Source organism: Vitis vinifera, chromosome 2 (assembly GCF_030704535.1).
Source record: "Vitis vinifera cultivar Pinot Noir 40024 chromosome 2, ASM3070453v1".
Taxonomy (NCBI): Eukaryota; Viridiplantae; Streptophyta; class Magnoliopsida; order Vitales; family Vitaceae; genus Vitis; species Vitis vinifera.
Window position 1 is genome coordinate 9,011,948 of NC_081806.1, and position 24,205 is coordinate 9,036,152.

At 33.2% G+C, this 24,205-nt stretch overlaps 2 protein-coding genes across 2 annotated transcripts in view; one reads left to right on the top strand and one right to left on the bottom strand.

The window, feature by feature from the left end:
• Nucleotides 1–1,530: 1,530 nt before the first annotated feature.
• On the bottom strand, nucleotides 1,531–3,431 carry LOC100266064 (protein TORNADO 2). The gene is made up of 2 exons (XM_002278705.4): nucleotides 2,680–3,431; nucleotides 1,531–2,054 (listed from the first exon to the last, which is right to left on the bottom strand). Exons 1-2 carry the CDS (start codon nucleotides 3,175–3,177, stop codon nucleotides 1,743–1,745), a joined length of 810 nt encoding a protein of 269 aa, XP_002278741.1. The 5' UTR covers nucleotides 3,178–3,431; the 3' UTR covers nucleotides 1,531–1,742.
• A 15,610-nt stretch (nucleotides 3,432–19,041) lies between these two features.
• Nucleotides 19,042–24,205, top strand: part of LOC100243747 (RNA-binding protein CP29B, chloroplastic) — a 28,929-nt gene continuing 23,765 nt past the window's right edge. The window contains exons 1-2 of the mRNA XM_002279649.4: nucleotides 19,042–19,503; nucleotides 19,597–19,695. Coding sequence (XP_002279685.1) covers nucleotides 19,147–19,503; nucleotides 19,597–19,695 — 456 coding nt within the window. The 5' untranslated portion in view covers nucleotides 19,042–19,146. The remainder of the gene's footprint in view (nucleotides 19,504–19,596; nucleotides 19,696–24,205) is intronic.

Sequence of the window (24,205 nt, forward strand, 5' to 3'; positions counted from 1 at the left end):
TGTCTTTATACATATTTAATCCAATTGGGTGGTGAAAATGCAAACAATAAGAGCATGGAAGGCTTTGATCTTTTTGTGCTAGTGCAGTTTCAGAAGGTTTACTAATTTCAAAGCTGCACCTACTCTGGAGTATAAGGAAAAAGAAGGATCATTAAGCTGCTCAAGAACTTAATAATTTTGCAGTCACCCAAAAAGAGCAATGCCTTTAAAGAACTCGTTTTCAGGCTTGACCAATTCTGTCTTTCTACAGAGAATGGATGTCATTTTCACACTGAGATCAGTTTATCAACTATGATCAACACTAATGAGGCCCATGAGCTCAATCATGAACCCAGAATGAAGGCTCAGACTCATGAGGCCCAATGATGTCCATTGCAAATTCGAGGCCCGGATCCAGGGGAAATCAACATCTCATTGCTTCAGTGCCATATGAATTAGTGTTGTTAAATTAGTAGTGCTGCAACTTGGACCGATTGATTGGGTTGATCATTAGCTTGACCCAACCTAAATTATTAACAATTAATCGGAGTCTAATCTAACTTGACCTCTAATCCGAGTTAGTCAATCCAACCTCATATTAAGCTTGGATTAAGTTTGGTTTAATTAGGTTGATTGAGTTGTATAATTCAAAATGCATCTATAATGTTTTTTAAAAGTTTTTCTTATATATTTATATAAAATTTTGATTAATGAATAGGATGAAATTTCAATATAACAAAAAAGAAAAAGTGAACTTTTCTTCTTAAAAAAAAATATAATATAATATAATTTGATTTTTTTATAAAAAATATCTAAAAGAAAAATAAATATATTATATAAGATAATACATATATTATAAATATTATAAAAATATTAAATGGAATTTAAGTTAGGATTGAATTATTTAAATCTTGACCTGAGCTCAACCCGAACTAAGCTTGAGTTGAAATAACCTAACTACTGAATATTGAAAATGATTATATAAAACCCATCAAAAAGTTGGATTGGATCAAGATAACTTGTCCACCCTATGATCATGACACGATTATCCACTTGAAAAAGAAAAAGCACTACCCCCAACATGCACCTTGAATACAATGGGGGACATTCCATTTCAGGAGGGCGAACGTATGCCCCTTCAAAAGCCTATGAAAGGTGCAGTTGGCACCACTTCACAAGTGCCTTTTAAAAGTGTTTTCTGTTGCAGTACTGTTAAATCCTTATATAGCGTAATACAAAATTAAATTTTTGTAATAATTTTCCTTTGTGACACTGCATCAGCTGTTAAAGCCGATGTGCCACGATCAGTAGTGTATAAAGAGATGTGTTGTCACCCATTTCTCCCTCTCTCCCTCTCTCCCTCTCTCTCTCTCGGGGCATCCAATAATATATCATAGCAATGGTCCCATGCCCTCTCGCTGCATAGGGAAACATGCAACAAGTTGCGAAACCATGGAAACCTTTCCCTCTAAACTTCCTTACCGGGTGTCAGGTACCCTGCAAACCTAGACAAAGCAATTAATCAACTTTCGGTGCCCTCCGCAAATCACGTTCGCCCTCATAAGTCGTAACTTTATTCATTTTTTCAACAGCAATCATAGCATGGAACACAAGAAAAACCTTTTGTAAGCAACAATGCAGACAAGAAAAGGATCTTCTCAATAAAAAGTCGTAGAAATAGGGAAATTGTCATTCACACCAACCCCAGTTGCACCACAACTACTAGCTAGCTAGTCCACTGTCACTAGTGCTGTATTAATTTCTTACGTATAGCCTTGCTTGTACTTGCGAAACAGCTCTTCTGTTTTAGCATTTCTAAATGCACAACACCCGATCAAATAAACTGCTATCAAAGCAATCAGAGTTATGAGTAGAACAATGTCTGCTCTTCTCCATTCCTTCTTCAGATTTGCCAGTAACCCAGCTTTGCATGAGTTGCAGTTGTAGCACAACTGTGTCTGCTCGTTGCTCCACTGCAGGCAATCCATGTCCGCTGCTGTGTATATGGGGCTAATCCAATAGCTCGGATTCACAAAGGTGTACCCGCATTCAGTTGGTGGCTTACAGCATCCCGACTGTAAAGAAAAAAGAAAAGCAAAAGAAATAAAAGATAAAGATGAACCATACTTGGAAAGAAAGAAGATTAACACATGGTTGAGGAATCTTTACGCTTCTTACTCTCTATTATTGTATGTTATTCTATGCTTATACAAAACCCTAGTTTGAGATGGAGATCACTCCAAGAATAATTTGAGACAAGGGTGTGTCTTCAGGAAGGCAACTTCAATGGGAAAAATTATTTTCTGTCATAAATCTATGCATTAAAATTCCACCACAGCTTTCAAATCTGCTTTAAAGTAATTTCAACTACTTTCTATGATAATTAGTTAGACAAAAAGAAAAAGAGAAATTTTGAAGGGTTAGAGAAAAGAGTTCAGTATAAGTCCCACCCATTCTTATCTCTCTTTTTCCATTCAAAACAAAAATGAAATTATCAAATGCCACTAGAAATTATTTTGGTGGCCTTTAGAAGACTTTCTTCAAAAGAAAGTTTGGCTCTGGTCTTCTTTAGGTTGAACAGTGCTCCTCCATTTCAAACCAAACTATCCACAAAAACAACAGACAAAAAAGAAAAGAAGGAAAGAGAAAAATGGGAACCCCAAAGGAAAGGAGGAAGGAAATTAAAATGGGTTTGTTTACCTGTATGGGACTAATATGTGCATTGAAGAAATCCTGGGCCATCCGATAACGCTGGTTCAACTCTGCACACATATTTGTGGAGCTAAGACAGGTTCTAATCCGATCCCACTTGTAGGAACTTCGAACTCTTCTGCGAAGCCATCCTGAGTAGTCATCAAGATGATACTCCAAGTAAGCCCGACTTGGTTCGATGTGGCCATGGCCTCGAACGGTAACCATATAAATGAAAACCACCAAAGAGGCCAGCAAAATTATAAGGATCAGCATGGCAATAAGGTAAAAGAGAAGGAGCCATGGGATTCTCCAAAACCCTCCTATAAATCCTGCTAGAGCCACAACCAAGATCAAGACGCCCAAAATGATGACTGGCCATTGTAGGATCTTCACACAAGAATTATCAGGCTCTGTTGATAGCCAAATCCCCGTGCCGATGATGGGAATGGAGAGAAGCATAGCTACAAAGTTGATTGCTCCAATGACAGTGTTATTGAGTGCCATTTTTGTGGGGAGAGAACTGCCTGGAGATTTTCAGGGTTTTGATTGATTTTGAATGTCAAGTGATGCAGATGAAACGGAATGGCACAGATATAGAGGCAGATGTTGAAAAATGGCTACATGATACAGCTTTTGTTGTCCAACATATATGGCTTTATGTTCCTTACCTTGGATCCATGAAACTAAAGCTACAAAAGCAATTATTTATGATTTTTAAAGCGCGTTTTGGTGTCCAATCACTTTGATATTGCTTTTTAAAAGGAATAAGGGTGTAAAGGAAGATAAGGAGAAGAAAGAAATAAAGGAAATTAACTGCTGGAAGCAAATGTTTTGTGCATTAGTATAATTTAATGGAATAATTATCAACTAGTGAACCTAAGTGAATCTCCTCAACATTTCTATTCCTTCATCAATGTCCCGATTGAATTTGCCTGGGGTTGCACATTAAACTGTAATTTAAGGTTTTAAAAATATCACCTAGCCTTGTTATGTCTCACGAGATTAAAAGGTCACTTATATGGATCTAATAGACTTTTACAATTTTAAAATATACTTATCTAATTCAGAGAAATCCACTACATATATCCTAATCAGAAGCTATTTTTCTTATCAAATGTGATATATCCTAATCAAGTTCCTCATCATTTTCTTCATTTTTATTATAATTTTTTTTTTTATGCTTGAGGAACTTAGCATCCCTTCTAGTATAAATATTCAATCCTGATATATTTTATCTCTTGGCTTGTTATACTTTATGAGAATTGCAAAACCTTAGGTAAAATTTTGAAGCACCGCATGGAGGAAGTCATCAATATTATTTCAAGTGTTTGGAATCAGATTTCACTAGGGAAGAGGCAATGCTACTCCTTATTGAGAAAGTTGCACTTCTTTCAAGACCTACAAAATTGCAGGAGTGCTCCTTCCAGAAAAAAATGGTTTAGAGCCCCCTTGATTAGTTGAAATTAAGATGGATCTAGTTAGATTCTGATAATCAATAATAATTATAAGCTAATTGATAGGCCAAGGGTTCATAATATAAAAGCATGAGGTTGTTGGGTAATTAAAGTCTCTAATGAGATCATCAAAATGAAAATTATAGATATAAAAAATTTAGTCGATTAAATTACTACTAAATTTATTAAAATTCTAACTCCTTAATTCAATAAACTTTTGGTTTGATAAGTGATAGGTCCTTTTACACATTGAACACCAGACATGCAATTCAAAATGTGATATATGGGGAAATTTGGAATGCTAGAAAATTAAGTTTTATAAAATAAAATCAAGAGAGAATTAGAAAAATATATTTTCTTATTGGAAATTTTCCTAAACAAAGGAAACAAATCTTCCAATTGATGTTAAAAGAGAATTTGAAATAAATATTCTCTTGTCAGCAAATTTCCTAAATGAAGGAGAAATCATATCTTAAAATTTCAAATTTAATTTCCTAACTTTACCTATAAATAATTGTGACTTCCTTCAACGAAGGGAATTAGAAAAACTTCACATGAGAAAAGAAGCTTCATAAGGAGAAAAAGACTTCACAAGCCATTCTTACAAGTTTGAGAAATCACAAAAGTACTACACACACGTTCTTCATCATTCAACAAAGTCAACTGGGAAATAACAACTCTAAATATCCGATTGATCTTTAACTCCAAGAATATACTTTCATTGTTGTCCTTCGGATACTATTAAAGTCACCAAATAAGAGGAAAATATTCTTTTATAAGGAGTATTATCATAGAGATTGTACCCCACTAGTATTTCAATATAAATAATTTTTATACACATTTTTTCAATAATTTTGCTTATTTTTGTTGGACCATTCAAAATTTGTGTATAAATTTTTGGCATGCTAGATAGGATCTCTTTGCCTCTCATTTATTCCACTAAAAAAAGTCCAATCACGACTGAAATGATGATGTCCAAAATGACTTAAGTTTTGCATGTCAATAAGGACAGTAACAAGATTGTCATTGCTTAATTGACACATAACACTTCTACAGGCCCATCACTTATAGCAAAGTAAAATCAATCACTATACTTTTATCAAAGCAAAGAAGTGAGCATATTCATTTTCTAAAACTAATGAGAACGTGTGATACTTACCAACCACTCATCATCTTGGCCTCTTTGGGAACAAGGGTACAAAGTCCTCATGGTAGGGAAAAATGTCTTTCATCATTAAAGGGCTCCAAGGATAAGTTCCCCTACTCTATTGCCAATGCCAACTCTAGCATTGACTTATGTTCAAGATTACCAACTAAGATGTTAAAGGAAGATAAATCCTCAAAACATTCTAACTTTTACCTTTTTTCTTCATAGTTTCTATGCCAGTAATGACAACAAATACTACATCTATAAAAAAACAACTAGCAAGATAGCTTGTGTCATCACCAAACTCATCAAGACCATTGAGAAGAAAACATACAAATAACCTTTCTCATGAACAAGGTTGAGACACAAACACAAAGTTCAACTAAGTTGAGTCAATGACTCACTCGCCCTTTAAGGGCTATGTCTCAAGGTGATGTACCACTGTGTTAAGTCAATGTAGGTCGAGAGGTAAACTATTGAATCTGCTTTGGTGGTGTCATTATCTACCCAACAACTTCAAAACATGATAACTAACACCATCAAAGTGTAGTATAGTAGACCATTACGAAGTTCACTCATATACTCTAAGCCTTACACCAAGAGCATTGATAACCTATGTATGCCTTTGGGTTATCAACTTCCAAAGTTCCAATAATTCAATTGAAAGGGAAATCTAAATCAACATATTGCCCACTTCATCAAAACTTACAACAATGCAAGCATAAAGAACAACTTTTTAGTCAAATAATTTATTTGTTCCTTTTGAAGGAACATTTTTTATTAGTACATTGACCTTGAGCCTAAGTACATTAATAGTTGTGACAAGATGAAACACAAATTCCTCAATTCCTTCTATGGTACCTGACCAACTGTAAACATGGTAGAGCTTACGAATGCTAAGCAATGGAAAGACATACCAGTCATTAACTACATCAATCGCTAGTGTCCTTTAAACCTTGACTATAAGGATAGATTATCTAAGGTGTCAACTATGGAGATGTGTATACAAGAAATGCATTGAGGTCTTTTATACATCTTTTAAGGGATACGACCTTGTACCTTCGAAGAGTTAGCTACACGAGCGCATGACATGAAACTCAATGTAGCTAGACATTGTGCAAAGAAAGACATAATCGTTAACTAATGAAGAAAGAAAAAATCATGAGAAGATAATTGATAAGACCTTAAAGAAACACATCCATGAGTCAATGACAATGAGTGCGACTTCTATCAAAATCTCAACATACGATGAGAAAAAAAAAATGTAAGAGAAACTTAACCAACCTAGGAAAAAGAGAGATATTAGTTCACCTTGATGGAAATGGAGAAGAAGAAATATTCTTTTCTTGACTCTAACATGCCTAGCATGTTGGAAGATATTCTCTAGAAAAATATTATCAAATTATTCAAATATAAGCGCCCCAAAGAAATGTGTTGTGTTAATGATTTGAAATACTACCATTACCATCAAATCATTAATCACTAGATGGAGAAATGTTTCATCTTAAAAGAACTCATAAGGAACCTTGCGAAATAAGAAATGATTCATTTAGATTTTGATAAAGTGGTAAGGTTCAATCATGCTATTGTCACATTTGGGTCATTCAATCTTGTTCTTTTACATACTTCGCCTAAGATACGGGGGACTTGTATCAATCCTATTCATTGTAAATCACCTAAGTCAAGACAAATACAAGTGTCATACCAAGGCACTCTCCTTAACCTTAGTTTTGACAATGAATTAGTGTTAGATAAGATGGAAGCTTAGATGTTTGTGACTTGAAGAAAACCTTATAAAAAACAAGTGTCTCTTTCACAACCTAATTTTCCCAAAAAGGAACAACGTAAGCAAAACATCCATCAATGTCCAAAGAAGAAAAGAAAATGAAAGCTTAAAAGAAAACAAGTGGTAGTACAAGTTAATGACCTCTTGGTACAAAAATTCATCACGTTTAACACCTTGGGGGAATACTTTCCTCTAAGATTCTTCAATAAAGGATAACAACAATGGCTCATATGGTCTCTTGTTATGAGTTTTTGGAAGATGAGAAATCAATTGAACATGAAGAAATGACTTTTGTTATAAAGTCAAGCAAAACTAAAGAAGAAAAAATAGTAGTAGGCCTATGTTGTTTGTCGTCTCTTTTAGTAGTGATGAAATGTTACAACTTCCCAAGGAGATGTGAATTGCATTGATTTAGACATTTAAAAATCCAACACTCTACACTCCCAAAATAGAGGAGGTAAAAATAATTGAGAACAAAAGCCATAATTATGCAACAAACGATTACTTTCATCGAGAAGGACCTCATTTAGGGCCAAAACCACAAAATTAACCTTTATTCATTAGTGGATACATGAGGAAACAAAATGTCACTTGTATCTTAATTGATGAAAGATCTATAGTAAATATCATGCTTAAGGTGATGATGAAGCGACTTAGGATTGCCACAAAAGAGTTAACACAAAGTCACCTAATGATTTAAGGGCATAATCAAGGAGGACAATAAGCTATTGACATGATTCATTTAGAAATTATTATTGGAGAGTGAATTTCGAATACATTGTTTTATGTGATTAATGTAAAGACATCTTATAATGTGTTAATTGAGCGACCATGGCTCTATGAGAATGGGGTAATATTTTTTACACTACACAAATGCTTTATGTTCTACAAAGGAATGGAAAAGAAAGTAAAAGATGATGTTAAGTCATTTACAGAAGTCAAGTCTTACTTTGTTGATGCCAAATTCTACATAGGAAGTAGCACTATATGGGAAGTTCTCCCTAAAACTATTCCTTTCACTTGAAATGTTACACTTAAGAAAGTTAAGTAAGTTGAGCTAATACTAGTAGAGGGAATTTCATAGCTAGTGATGACTTTAATTGAAGAAAAAGACAAATCCTCAGAATGATCAACATCAAACTCAAGAAATGCTACTATTTCCTTAGTCTTTAGGTATGTCCCAAGATCTTGACAAAATGTGGGTCAACCACATTTCATAGAAGATAAAAGCAAGGTATAATCCCATAGATTGGAAGATGAGGATCTTCAAGTCTTGACAGAAGGAAAAGTCATTCATTTTCTAAACTTACAATATATCTCTAAGAATAGGACATAAAAAATCATTAAGCCTTCTAGAAATCGAAATAGCAAGGGTTCCCCTCAAACAAAAGAATTGATGAGGGATTTGACCCTAACACTTAAAAGTTATTAGCCAAGGCAAGATATGGCCTCACTTTCCTTGCTATTTTTTTTTTCCTATTACTAATGTTTTTGTTTTTAAAAGCTTTTTAGTCTCTATCTTCATTCAGGACCGACATCTTCTAAACCAATTATACATTTCTTTTTGTTATCTTTGGGTCGTGTCATCCTTTAGAACAAAAGAAGGTTGACTCTTTAGTAAGGTTAAGATTCCACATTCAAAAAGCACAACATCAAATGCACACATTGGGAGTGTAGTCTAAATTGCGTACTTGGAGCAGACAATTCAGATGGGCACTTGAGGCGAGCATTTTCAAGTACACAACCTTGAGTGATTATCCAAATTGCGCACTTAGGAATGCGAGTTGGACTATGCAATCTGAATACGTAGTTGAGGAACACTTTTAAGTGCACAATCTCTCTCATGAAACGGTCAATCTATTCCCCTAGTCATTGTGCAATCTTTGAAATGGTCGAAATTCCATATTTTAAGGTATAAATCTAGGGAAAAGAGAAATTCTTTTCCCATGAAAAAAAAAGTTTTAATTGCTTAGATGACTTTTTCACCTCTCTTAAATCAATGCATCAACTAAGATAAGGGAGGATTGGAAGTGTTGTCTAATCTATTCTATAAATGGGAAGGAACCTCTCAATTGCAAGCATTGATTCATGTTTCATGTTCTTAAGTGTACTACTTTGCTTTGAAAGATGATACGACCTAAGAATATGAGGATGATGAAGAATAAGAGAAAAAGTTGTGTTTTCAAGACACATTGTGAAGGCTAAAGAGACTCCACCAACCTTCACAATGCCTGTACAACCCAACTCGATGCTAGGAGTGATGAGTCTACATGCTTCTTAAGCTCTTATTCTATTTAGCAGTGGTGTTTAAACCCCTTGTTTTGATAGTGTTAGTTTTTAGGGCATTCCTCTCTAATTCCTCTTTCTCTCATTTCCACAAAGGAATTGGAGATAAAAGATTCGAAAAGGGATTGTTTCTCCGTAATTTTGTTTTCATCCTTAATTTTCTCTCTTTTCATATTTCGCTTTTAGTTCTTCTTCTTTTTGTTTTTTTTCTGCATCTAGTTTGACAATCTTTGATGAAGTAGTGTTGTTTATTTTGAGTCCACTTAGGTGTTGAATTACATTAAATAGTATATTAAAAACTAGTTTCTATTTGATATTTGTAATCTGATGAAGTGTATGGGAATTGAATGAGAATGTTTTAATTAATTTCCTCATTTTTCTCTATTTTCACACATAGCACCACACCTTTCTAATATAAGAAATGTGGAATCTTGATGAAATTAGGCTCACAATGATTGTATAATGAGAACAAGTTGACAAAAAAAAAAAAAAAAAAAATTGTTTGTTCTTTTTTTTTTTTTTTGTCCATAAGCATCTTGTAGGAGAATATAATGATAAGGAGTTGGAATAAATCTATTTTTATCACTTAAAGTTCAATAAGTAAGCCCCCAAGAGTGTCTCATCACCTAGTGCCTTGACCCAATTAGCTTGGGAATCATAGACTAAAAGTCATTACATAAGCAAAGAGAGAGTACTTATTTGTATTTATCCATGCACTAACCCTTTGAGTCCTATTTTATGAAAATTAAAGACACTTGGTCAAAGATGAGACTATAGTAAAACTACTTGTTTGATCAAAACCCTTCTATTTGTTAGAAATTGATATCATCTAGACACTAAAAGTTAACACACTGGTTTAAGGCTGTTCAAAAGTTGAGAAAAGGCAATGCCTTGCACTTTACCCTAGACTAATCAAGCTTAATGCATCTATATTCTTCATTCTTTATTCTTTAATTCGGTTCTAATTTTTTGTTTTTGTATTTGTTGCTAAAGAACTAGCAACAAGCTGGTAGGGGAATGTGATGAGAACTTAGACTATATACTGAGATGACTTTGAAAGAGAAAATTTCAATATGTTTGAGGCATTTATGACATGCCCAACTTTCAAATTGTAGTTAAAAACTTAAAAGAATTTGTTGGATATGTTTTATAAGAATTTTGTAGGATTAAGGCACATTTAATGCATTTCCAACACTTCATGGACAAAAGAGTAATCAAGTAGAATGTGCTATTGTTGATAGTGCACCTTGATTTACATGGACCCTCTTTAAAGGCACACTAGGAAGAGCTAAGCCTAAATTGTGTACCTTGGGAAAGCTAATTCGAATTGCACACTTGGATAAGTGCACTTGAATTGTACACTTTCAAGTGGTAGTTTGAATTGTGCACTCAGGAGCCCAATTTACATCGTGCACTTTACTAGAATGCTAAGGGACTCTACTCAAATTGTGCAATGGTGCAGAAGTGAATAGTCTATCCCTCTTAAGTGATCACAACTACACGTTATTCGAATGCATTAAGGAAATGAGCACACTACTTCATTCCAACTTGCATAAAGCTCACAAAAGCATAAGTTAATGACCATAAGTATGCTATTGTTGACTAATAATGTGCAACACACATCAACAACCCTAGGTGTGCAATTTTGGGTCAATAATAATGCGCCTTAATAAAGTGCTCTTTCTCTTCCACCTATGAAGCGCACCTCGAAAAACTTTTATCTCAATGCATCGCCTTGATTGCTTCACCTTATGACCAAGCCACATTTTTCAATCATTGCCTACTCATTAACATTGCTCAACTAAATAACGCTCCCAAAGATTTGATCAATTTATCTGTACCACCATACCCCTATACTGAAAAAAAAAAAAAAGGAAGTGCAGTCACACATGTTTCGAAAACACTTTGTAATTAATGATTGCACAAGCACATTAGATTGCCAACAAAAGCAGGAGCCATAGCTAAGATGGATAACTTCAAAGTAGTAGGAGATGAAAGAGATTTTTGCCTATAAATAAAACAATTGTATATAGTTTTCTTTCTTTTTCTCTCAGAATCATAAATAGTTTGTTTTACTCTTTCTCTCCCTCACAAGAAGGGAGAAAGTAGGGTGTTTAGGTGTTGTTTCTTTATTTTCTTTTTTGTAATGTTCTTTTATAAATACATACACACATGTAAAAATTTATCTTTAAGTTTTTATGTCATTGAGTTTTATTTTATTTTTGTGTGTGGTTGCTTCACTAGTAATGAAAGGGGTTGAAATCTTCAACTCCCAAGTCAACTTACCTTTGGTTTAACTATTTATGATTGAAAAAGACTTCTCTTAGGTGGGTGGTCATGAAGATCAAAAGGAGTGTTCACTTAAGCAAGCTAAGGCTACAAGGACAAAAAAGAATACCCCTAAGAAGAAACTGGATATGTAGTTTAGATATTGAAGGTCACAAGCCAAGCAACTAAGGCTTCATGTCCATGTTTCTCTATTGCTAACCTAATAGACTATAGACAAGTCTTTTGACACAAGAATAAACTCATCAAAATCATTTGATTGCGATGACCCAAAAAAAAGCAGTCAGACTTAGTCGACCATTTGTTGAGGTGGTTAATACTCCTATCAACTACAACCCATCCCCCTAGATATAAACCCTTGGTTTAATCCAAAAGTCGCAAGCACTAGTTCAAGATCAAGTGTGCGAGTTGAGTTTGAAAGTGGGAATTTTAATGACTTTTCTCATTTGAAATCTGTTTTATTTTTTACTTTTTTTTCCTTTTAGATTACTTCCATTCCCAAAAAATTACATTTTTTTTTGTTTCTTTTCTTATATGTTGACACCTTTAAAGTTTTTACCTCTAACGTAGTTGATACTAAGTTTTTCCTATAAAGATGACCTAATCACTATATAACTATTAGTTCTTTTTATTTTTGGTTTGAGAACTGAGAGTTTCAATGACCACCCTAGTTCAAAGTTTTAAGTTGGTAACACCTTTAATTTTTGGTTTACCTCTTGTTGGGGATTGACTCACTACCTACCAGGACCAAAGGTGTAGAAAGTTGGTGTAAAAAGATCTCTTGATAATGGTGCCAATTTTTAGTTTGCCCATCATCGAGTATCAACTTGTTGCCTATCGAGACCAAAGGTGTAGAAAGTTGGTGCAAGAAGATTTCCAAGCAATAGTGCCAATTCTTGGTTCGAGTTGGTTCCTAGTTCAAACAAAATTTGGAACTAATTTTCAATGGAGTTTTGTCAACTCAAAACTTTGAACCAGGGTGATTGTTTAAACTCTTCATTCTCGAACCAAAAATAAAAACAACTAATAGTTGTATAGTTGTTAGGTTGTCTTCACAAGGAAAGCTTAGTGATTGCGCTAAAGATAAAGGCTTTGGGGTAGTGAATGGAGTGAGAAAAGAAACAAAAAAGAAAAAACAAAACATATTTTGAATTTGTTTTAGGAAGAGAAGGAAATTTAAAAAGAAAAGAAACTAAAAAATAAAACAGACTTCAAAAGGAGAAAGGCCATTGAAATTCCCACTCTCAAACACAATTTGCACACATGGCCCTAAACTAGTTCTTGCAACTAGTACTTGTGGCTTCTGAATCAGACCAAGGGCTTACACCTAAGGGGATGGATTCTAATTAAAAAAAACATCAACCATCTCAACAAAGGGCTACTCTTTTTCGGGTCTTTGCAATTAAATGATTGGGAGTTTAGAAATTACAAGAAAAAGTAGTTTACAGATATAGAAGGTTTGAAGTGTTATCGAAATGAATTTCAATACCAAAATATACACAATTCGATACTAGGATACCATTTTGATACAAGAAATAGATTTCAATACCATTTAGATTCAAGAGATGCATTTCAATATCCATTTCAATATCCATTTCAATATAATGAAAGTATCTAAATTTTCTTGCAAAAGCATTATAAAGATATAAAATTTTTAGGGTTTATCAAAATGAATTTTGATACAATTTAGATACAAAGTACGACATTTGATATGTCAAGATGCAAAAAGATACACTGATATAATTTTGATACATCGTGATACATAAAGATACATTGCTATACATATTGAAATCAATATGATACCATATTAGAATAATGTAAAAGGTCTAAAAGGTTTGGTCGTTTGTTAAAATTCATTTTGACACCACTATGGAGGTATTAAAATTTCCAATATGAGTTGCGATTTCCAAAATTTCACTTTGAGACTTTCCCCCATTCATCTTTTTTGCATATTTTTGGACATTTTGGGAATATTTATTATGTTTTTAAGTTTTATGAAATAATATAAATATCATAGAGAGGATAGATGGTAGAGACTTGTAGTTACAAAAGAAAGAGAATAACTTTTGAGTTTGGATACAATCTTTGTAATCATTTGGTTTTCAATAAAGTCTCTCATGTTTCAATTTGATTCAATGCATGATGTTAATCTAAGCATGAGTGCCTAAATCCTCTCATTGGAGATGTAGCAATGAAGGTAAATGATCTAGGACAGAGAGATGACAAGATAAAGCGATTTTTTTTCCATGGTTGTAAGCTTTTAATCTTTAAATTTTGTAAGCAAGTTAAATTCTTTGTTAGTTTGTCTCTATTAGAGATATATAGGATGTATGCTAGGGATTTATTGATGCATAAGGGATTGTGATCAATGGTTGACTTAGTATGATCTGATTGATAACTGAGGAGAATCTACCAACTGAACATTGAGTTTTAAATGTTTTAAAAGTTAAAACTTTTTATTATATTACTTATTAGAAGATTGTTAAAGAATGCATTTCAAGTTATCTAATCATTTTTTTTCATAAAAATAACTACTTGATTTGATTTAGGAAAAATTAATTAAAATTTTCTTATTCCATGAGGATGATAACATAGAATACTATAAAGTCATGGTAACTCTATCTTTGAATTTTCTTGGTCAACGTTATCATGTATCTAGACATTAGTATTTTATTTATAATAGAGATTTTCGATCAATTAGTTATACCTACAATTTATATGTTCTTGATCAATTCTAGTCAGTGAAAAAATGACACAAATTTCTAAGACCAATATATCTTTCACCCAATGGCTCTCTTTCTTAGATCTTAGCACACAAAGAATGTGGAATCCTCTTTAATGGGGATAGTGGATATGGTTCCTTTCTCTAGAAGTTTGAATAGCAAAGTTGTGAGCCTTAAACCCTTAAAGGGGTTTATATGGGTTTCCTTATGGGCTTAAGTGACTTGAGCGCATCTTGGGTTTGGGTCACTTGATCTTGCCTACTAAGTCCTAATTAATTAATTAATTAGCTTAATTGGTCTTCACTTAATTAATTAGTCTAAACTAGAAGATCATTTATAAGCTCTTATACAACTTTACGTACTTACCCAAACATTCTTATACACATATATGAATAAATAACCCAAATATCCCTCAAATAATATGATCTACAAGAAAATATTGGCTTTCTCATAATCTAATTCTAAAGTTGACTCAACATCCCATTATAGAGAGTCAATTGCACTTTTGTATCTTATGTTATTAAAACAAGATATTAAACCCAAGTTCGTGACCTATTAATTACTATATGCAAACTTTCCATGAACTTTGTAATCTAATGAGGTGAATGCTATCAACCATTCAAGATTACCTCTACCATCATTGAGTTTCATATTCTCTTAGTGTGTAATCAATTGACATACTATAACTTTCTAAAAGCATACGTCAAATTTCATTGAAGGAAATACTATAATAATATATTTCCAAATAAAAAGTCCTTACAATCACCTAAGGGAACACGTTGTTTTAATCTCATGATATATTATGATGTCTATATTGAAAATATTTGTTACCACTTGCCTCAATCAATAGTGACTCAATTCATAAGGAATGTATGACCACCTTACAACTTTACCCATTAGTCAAAGTTCACTAAAGACTTTAACAATAGTTCAATATTCTCTCAAGGTTAAGAGCTCATACAATATAATTGTTTGGTAAAGTTATAACTATTTAATAGTCAATTCATAATTTATCATAAGTCTTATCCAATATATAGTCAATTATAAACATTAATACACTCAGTAATGGAAATTGATCTTGATGATCAAGACAAGTTATTTCTCCAATTAAGAGGTAATACACTATAATTTCAAATGGATTATTCCCATGAACCAATTTGTATGATCACTTTTTATTATATTTAATTAATATAAATATGTATTTGAATATTATATCTTATATATCCATCACATGTAAAAATAATAATAATAAAATCCACCTATTTTCATTTTTCAAATAAAAACACTAATTTTATGTTTGGTTCTTTGGAATTTTGAGGGAAAAGAAAAAAGTAAAAGAAATAGGAAAAATGGATAAATAATTTTTATTAGTTTCTTTTAACTCGTTTCACTTTTTTTTTTCTCTTTGAAAATGCATAGGTTTCTAAATAATTTTAATTATTTTTTATCTTCTCTTTTTTTTTTTTATAGGAAATCAAAGTGACAAAATTATTTTCTTTAATTATATTTTGTTCCTTCAAAATTTGAGGGAATACGCGAGGAAAAGAAAATAGACATAAAAGGTAAAAAATAAAAAATAAAAAAGATTTAACTTTAATAAATTATTTTTATATATTACCTTAAACTAATTTTATTTATTTTAGTTCTTCTATATAAAAATTAAATAATTTAAAAATGAATAGATTTCTAACTCTTTATTATTCATATTTTCAATGGTAAAACATCCGAAAGATAGTTTCCCTAATTAGTTTTCTCCTTTACTCGTTACTTTCCCATCGTAGCATAAATCAATGAAGATTGAAGACCAATATCATCTATGTATAATGACCATTTTTCAACAACGTAGGCCCATGTGATCCAGCAAAAGACTTTAACAGGGGAATGCTTGACTAAGTCGTCTAAAAACAACTAGGATTCAGTCTGCCACCAGGGCTTCACCTAATCCACCTCTTCTCCCAACACCACTACTAAACTGCACCCACTCGGACTTTTTCATATTTCCGTAGATGGAATTCCAGTCTCCTCCTCAAGCTAATTCTTAGCCATGTGCTCGGAAAATTTTAGGTACATCTATAAAAGGCTTAACTGTGACGGTTATCTATGTCAGTGTTTTGAGAATTGGACCGGACGTCCAATCCGGTTCAGTCATCTGTTCAATGCCACCCCTTTTTATTAATTCAAATTGGCCCGTGTCTAATTAAACAATTTCCAGGGCCTGGACCTCAAACTCATTAAATGAGTTGAGACATCACTTGGCTACATCCAACTTGAATGTTGTTTTATATAGCAAAAAACATAAGAAATATGTTCTTTGCTAAAAACAATTATAATATTAAATAAAAATAATATAAAATTATTTAAATTAAATATTTTTTTTCATTTTTAATATATTCATATTTAAATATTATATATATTTCATTTAATAAAATTTAAAATATTATTGATGTTAATTTATATATATATATATATACATTAACTTTTAATAATATATTTATGATGTAACAATTTCAATTACAGTTTAATAACCAATTTGATTAGAACTGTCCGTTAAAGAAGATAGATTAAATATTATCTAATTTTTATATTTTGTGTTATATCTTTTATTAAGTAAGAATATATATATATATATATATATATATAAATATTGCCATAAACTCCATGAGCAAATTTATAGTATTTGTTGCATTATGTTACCTTATTCTACCCGCATGTACGATATTAATTTGATAAAACCTTTTGAATTCTTGATCTCGGATAATTGCTTCCTCATTGGCTTCATGTTTTTAATAATTACTCCTCATTCTTTGGTAATGGGGCTTCATTTTGTTGTCTAGTCTATAATACTAAATTATTCATATTGAGAATGTGTTTGATAATGATTTTATGAAGTATTTTTAATTTTTTTATTATATGAAATATAAAAATTTTTAAATGTTAGAAAGATTAAAAACACTTTTTAAAATTATAACCAAACTCATTCAAAATTGTACATATCTTATATATATATATATATATATATATACATGTATTCCCACCCCAACCACTATATAAATAATACATGTATTCCTTGAATTTTTTTTTTCCTGTATCCCCACCCCAACCACTAACCACTACATCAGGAACTAAGGGCCAAAGTTTTCTTATTTTGTGAAAGTATGCATGATATTGCCAAATAATTTTAACAATTATCCAAGTAAAGATCGACATGTTTGTAAATGGTAATTTATTCAGTCAGGGCATGTCACATTTTGATCAAAATTCAGTCTAGATTTTTAAAGACAAGTCAACTCACATTTTGACCAAAATACAATCTAGATTTCAAAGAAAAATCAACTGAGCTTTTTAATGATACGTTGGCCTATATTTTAAACAAAATTCAAAGGAAAATAAACCTAAGTTTCATTAGAATATCAAGTAAGATGTGACTAAAGATCGACTTGTAGGTAAATGGTAATTTCATTAACAAATAATCTTAATAATACCAAAAAATGAGAGGATACCATACCAAAAAGTGGTGTTCTTAGTGTTATTCTTTGTCTTCACTCCTTGGGGAAAACCTCTCTCTACTTTTCTTCCCAAAAATCTAAGCCTTTCCTTTGGGCACCTTCCCCAAAAGTTTTAGCTGTGCCCCTTGCTGCTAAAAAAAATTTGGTTTCCTTTTTTGATTTCTTTATACTATATTTGGTTCCCAAAATTACTAAGAAAAGAAAAAAAAAATTCTTATATTTAGTGTTATTATAAAATTACGAAAAAAGCTAAATATAATTAAAATTATTAAAAAAGTTATATGTTTTTAAATTATCTAATATTTATATAAAAGAGTTAAATAAATGAAAAAAAAGTTTGAAATAGTATATAAAAATAATTTATAAACTTTAAATTTTTTTTTTTTCTCATATTTTCTAGAAACCAAACATAGCCTTACTGTTGCAAGAAACTTTGGTTTTTGATCTCATCATTTGATCCCTATATTACTATTGTTTTTATCCGGGTAGAGTCGCGGAATATATTTGGCTTTGTGCCAGTCAGAGGCATCATAGAGTGCCCTCCCCAGGATTTGAACTTGGGTCCTGTAAGCCTTAATGTTTAGAATGTTGCCCAGATGGTACCAGGAGGATAACCAAAAAGACATTGGTCTTGAGTTTGAATCCTGGGAAGGGCACTCTGTGATGCCCCTGACTGGGACAGAGCCAAATATACTCCGTGGCCTTGCCCGGATAAAAAACAAATGATGTCCCAACAACTACTACCATAAAAAACTGATTTTTGATCCTCTCAATTGCACTTCTAGATGAGTGCTATGGATCCCTCACCTCTTGGCCTCGTATAGTGTAGTGCCCAAGTAACCATGTAACATCGAAAGCCCATAACCGAATTTAAAATTCAAAGCCCAAATACAATAAAATCCTAGAGCCCAAGAATAGGCCTAAAATCTATAATTTGTTTTTTTCCACATATGATTCCTTAAAATACAAATTGAAAATTTAGAGTAAAAAGCCTAGGCCTAAAATCTATAATTTTTTTTTTTTTCCACATATGATTCCTTAAAATACAAATTGAAAATTTAGAGTAAAAGAAGTGAGGGTGAAAGTAAAGATTAAAATAAAAATAAAAATAATGAAATAAATTTAAACAAATTCTTAATTTCTAAATATTCAAAGATAAAAAAAATCACATTATCCATTCCTCAAATAAAAAATCCGACAAAGACCATTTTAACCCTTGAATTCTCTGCCTCTACATCTGCTTCTCTCGTTGCCTCTATCCCCCAGGCGTCTTGTTGTCACAACAATGGCGGCGCTGGAAGCTTCACTCTCCATCTTCTCACTCTACCGTTCTTCTTCCTCCAAATTACTCTTCTCTCATAGACCTCCACCCTCAATGAGTCTCCACTCCTCTGCTTTTATCCCTTCCATTTGTCTCAAATACCCTCTCTATCCTCTCCCCCTTCTCTACACCAACCCCACTACAAAGTTCAGCTTTGAGCTGTGCTCTTCAGTTCAGGAAATAGAAGTAGAAGCAAAACCAGAGCAAACCCAAGAGCCAAATCAGAAAAGAAAGCTCTTTGTCTTGAATTTGCCATGGTCTCTCTCTGTTGTGGACATCAAGAACCTTTTTGGGGAATGTGGAACTGTCACTGATGTGGAGGTTTTTTCTGTCTACTTTGTTTCTCTTATTCGTTAATACTGTGTAGCTGTTAAGTTCGGAAAATGGGTTTGATTGTATCTATTTGAATTTTAGATTATAAAGCAAAAGGATGGGAGGAGCAGGGGTTATGCCTTTGTTACAATGGATTCTGGAGAAGAAGCTCAGGCAGTTGTCGAGAAATTTGACTCTTATGTAAGTTTGTGGGAATTTTGGTTTTCTGAATCTTTTATGTTTGGTGCTTGTAAATTTGATGGAAAATTTAAGGAAAAGAAAATAAAGATGAATAATGAAAGGATAGAAAATTGATGGAAAAAAAATTAAAGTTGATGAATTTTCATATGCAATTTTTAAACCTATTTCACTTAAGATTAAATAATTTGAAAATAATTTTTAGCCAATTTTAATAATATTTAATCTTTTTTCTTGTTTTCCATGGTGAAAAATGTTTGTTTGGGAATTTGGAATGATCTTAACCTATTTTCTATGTTGTCTAATATTTTTGAAAAATAACTTTTATTTGTAGTAAATGCAAACAACTTAAAATAATTAAAATAGGTTCCCAAAAAATAACACATTTAGAGAACAAGTTCTCAAAAATTATTTTTTTTTTTGTCAAAATTACCAATGTTTTTTTGAGTCCACAAAACAATTTTTTATTTTTTTTTAATTTTTTGATGAGTAAAGCAAGAGAATATTATAAACAATGAGGGCCAAAACAGTGCTCCAAAGTGCACCGGAAGTATACAAAGAATGCTTAAAAGTGCTTACAAAAAAATTAGGACCAACAAAAAACTATGCCCCCTCTAAAGGAACCCAACTAGTCCACAATTACTACAAAAGAAGGACTAGAATCTAAAAACAAGCTAAACTAAACACATAGATTATAAAGGAAAGAGTGTTTTAGTCCTTGAATGGATTGTTCCTCATTCTGAAAAGATCTTCTATTTCTTTCCTTCCAAATGGTCTAAAATAAGCATAGTGGAGCAACTTGCCATGACTTTTCCATTTTTTTCCCACAAAAGAACTATGCTATCCTAAAAGAGTCTCTTTGATCGAAGACAAAAGCACCCAAAGCGCACTAAACAGGAAGAACAAAAGATTCCATAAAACCCTTGTCTTGACACAGTGGATGAGAATGTGAAACAATGGACTCTTCCTCCGTAAGAGAAAGGAAACATTTATTTGTGAAAGACCACCCTCTCCTCTTAAAATGATCCAAAGTTAACACCTTTGCTCAAGTAGCCTTCTAAGTGAAAAAACCCACATTTTTCGAAACTTAAGAATTCCAAATCGCACTAGCAGGAAATAACACTGTACTTTCCTACTCTAAAGTCAAGTACAAAGCTTTAACAAAGAACTTCGCATTTTTCAACCCTATTCAAATCACTTTATCTTTCTCTTCCCAACACGCACTCTTCCCTTGCAAACTCAAAAGAAAGCTTCACCTCCCAATCATTCAGGAGCCTAGAAAAATGAGGGGTCTAGTAGCCCCCCTCAATTGTCGAGTGCCAAACATTTGTCACCAAATCCTCCTTACAATCAACAATAACATAAAGAGAAGGGAAGGTAATACATAGTGCTTCATCATCACACCACTTGTCCTTTCAAAATTTCACCCTCATTATTGATTGAGAAAGCAACTCCACTAGCTACAAGATCCCAATCCTTTCTAATGGTTTTCCATAACCCCATCCCATAACTTTCTCTCACCTCCTTGGAGCTTCACTCTCTATCTTCTACCTTGTACTCACCACTTATAACTTGCTTCCATAAAGCCCTTTTATTCTCAGCAAACCGCCAACTCCATTTACCTAGAAGGGCTTTATTAAGCTTTGCAAGATTCCTTACTCCTAGTCCACCCTTACTCTTATCTAAGCAAACTATGGCCTACCTTTCTAAGTGGGGCTTTTGCTCAAGGGCTCCTCCCCCCCAAGGGAAATCTCTTTGATTCTACTCTAGCCTCATCTTGATTGTCCTTAAAATGCAGAACAAAGACATGAAATAGATAGGCATGCTAGGTAACGTGCTTTGGATTAGGGTAGTCCTCTCACCCTTGGATAAGTATTGTCTTTTCCACATGACTAGCTTTTTGCAAAACTTCTCCTCTACCCTGTTCCATACTGCCACGAACCTGAAAACTATTTTAAAAACAATTCTCAAATAGGCTTGAAGTTTCTATTTCCTTCAAGTTGTAAATGGAGAAGTTTATCCCCTTGTAATAGTGACATGGACAAGGTAGTTTATCTTTTGGTATTTTCAAAGTTATGGTTAGGGGATTTCTATCATCCTATATGGAGAGCAAATATCTTAGAGTTGAAGAGTCATGGAAGGAGGATGCTTGATCCGCTTGACTAGAGTGCAGGTGGTGTTGGGTTTTGCAATTGAATGAAGAACTTTAAGAGTTCTATTCCTAGTCACCAATCCTATGGAAAAACACAACTTAATAAATATAAATGATTTTCTTGTTGTTAGATTGGATTCACTTTGAACTTATAGACAAAAATCATAGGAACGAATTCTTTGAGAATTTCTCCTTCATGCCTTTCCTAGAAAGATGCATTCTTCTTGCTTTAAGAGAAGTACAAAGTCTCTTCTAGGAAAGGCACAAAGAACAAATTCTCAAGGGGACTTCCTTTGGGGGTGAGGGGCTTAGGAGAAAAAGACACATTTAATAAAATTGATTGTTTGTTGGGAGAAAAGAAAGGGAGGCTTAGGAATTAAATGCCTTTCAACACTTAATAGCTTCCTTGGGAAAATGGTGTTAGAGATATGTTTTAGAAGGAGAAGCTTTTTGGAAAAAAGGTTATTAAGGGAAAGTGTGGAGAGGAGGGGAATGGTGTTTGTGCAAAGTGAGGGAAAGATATGAGGTGGGGGTTTGGAAAAGCATTAGGAAGCGATGGGACCTAGATAGTAGTGGTGTAGCCTTTGAGGTGAAAAATAGGTTGGGAGGTGAAGTTTTGGAAAAATAGGTGATGTAGGGATGAACCTTTTTGTATGACTTTCCCTTCTTTTTTGCTTTAGCTTCCTTAAAGGAGGCGTGGGTGGTGGATGTTAAGGATGATCCGGGTGGAAGGGGCCATTGGAATCCTTGTTTTGATAGATATTTGAATGATTGAGAGCTAGATGATGTAAAAGCTTTTTTTTTCTCAAGATTACTAGGGAGGCTACTGAGGAGGGAAGAGAATGATAAGAGTTGTATGGATGGATTCTAGGAATGGGGTCTTCTCCATCAATTCTTTGTATTCGATTATGGAGCGGGGCATGCAATTCCTTTCCCAAAGGTCCTTATTTGGAATTCATGGGTCCTATTAAAAGCTAGCTTTTTTGCTTAGGAAGCTAGTTGAGGCAAAGTGTTGACTAGGGATTAGCTTCAAAAGGTAGGATGGTTGTTGGCAAATAGATGTGTTCTTTGTAAAAGCGAGAGGAATCAATAGATCACATTCTCCTCCACTACGCCAAAGTTAGGGTTCTATGACAACTTCTATTATCTTAGTTTGGCATGGCATGGGTCCTTTGTTCTATGGTCAAAGAGACTCTTCTAAGTTGGAATGATTCTTTTGTAGGAAGAAAATGGAAGAAGGTTTGAAAAGTTGCTTCTATATGCATTTTTTAGACAATTTGGAAGGAAAGGAATCAAAGGGTATTTAAGAAGCAAATAATTCAAGTGCTACAACTTAGTTTTCTTAGCAATCTCAGGTCGTGAGTTAGTTTGTACATATAAGAAGGCTCTATGCCTTTTATTGATTTTGTAGATTAGGTGGACTCTAAGTACGAGAGGGAGTTGTGTCTTTTTGTTCTCTCTCTGTTATGGCAATGCCTTTTGGCACCCATTGTAGTGTACCTTTGCATATGGCTTCCTTCTCTACTATTTATAATATTTTCTTGCTTGTTTATCAAAAACAATTTCTCTTCTCTTAAATAGTCAAAATGAGGCAAAGGGGTGTCATTCCCACATATTCATGTTTGAATTGCCACAAGTGGAGGCATGGCTTTTTCCTTGGCATCTGTATCCCATTATGGTGCACCTTATCTCATGGGCATAATATTTGGCTGTTTCTCTACATATAAATATGACAGTTGTAGCTATATTAACTGGTTCCAAATCATCAATGGAAGGAAAGGATTCTTTGAGATGGATTTCACTTCTTACAAAGTAGAACTCTCTAACTAAAAACAAAATGTAGCCACGAGCATGGCTGAAAAACTATCAGTGTGATCCCATCATAGGATGGGTTGCTATGGACATTCCCTGTGAAGCTTGGTGGAATTTTATGAACATTTTAGGAATATGAATATTTCCATGTGGAGTTTGGTGTAATTTTATGAACTATTTAGAAATGTATTCTTTGATCGGTAGTGAACCCTTTGGAAATCTGAACTTTTAAGATCTAACTTTTGACTTAATTTTATTGGAAATGGGAAGCTTACCTTTAAAAGCTTTGGTTCAATGTTATGATTAGCATCATAAGTGCAGGAGAGATCTAATTGAGCTGTGAAGCAGTTCACTAAGATGGTTACTCCATCCTGCAGCAACCATACCGAGTGACTCAAACCTGTGACCAAGGCTTGAATACAACTTGTTGGTCTCATATCTCACCATCTTACCTAAAACCACTTGGTTTCAAGAAGAGCAAGAATAATCTAGTTGAGTTATGGTGGTCAGTCTACTAGGGCAGTTAAATTCTACAGTTACTAAGGTAGC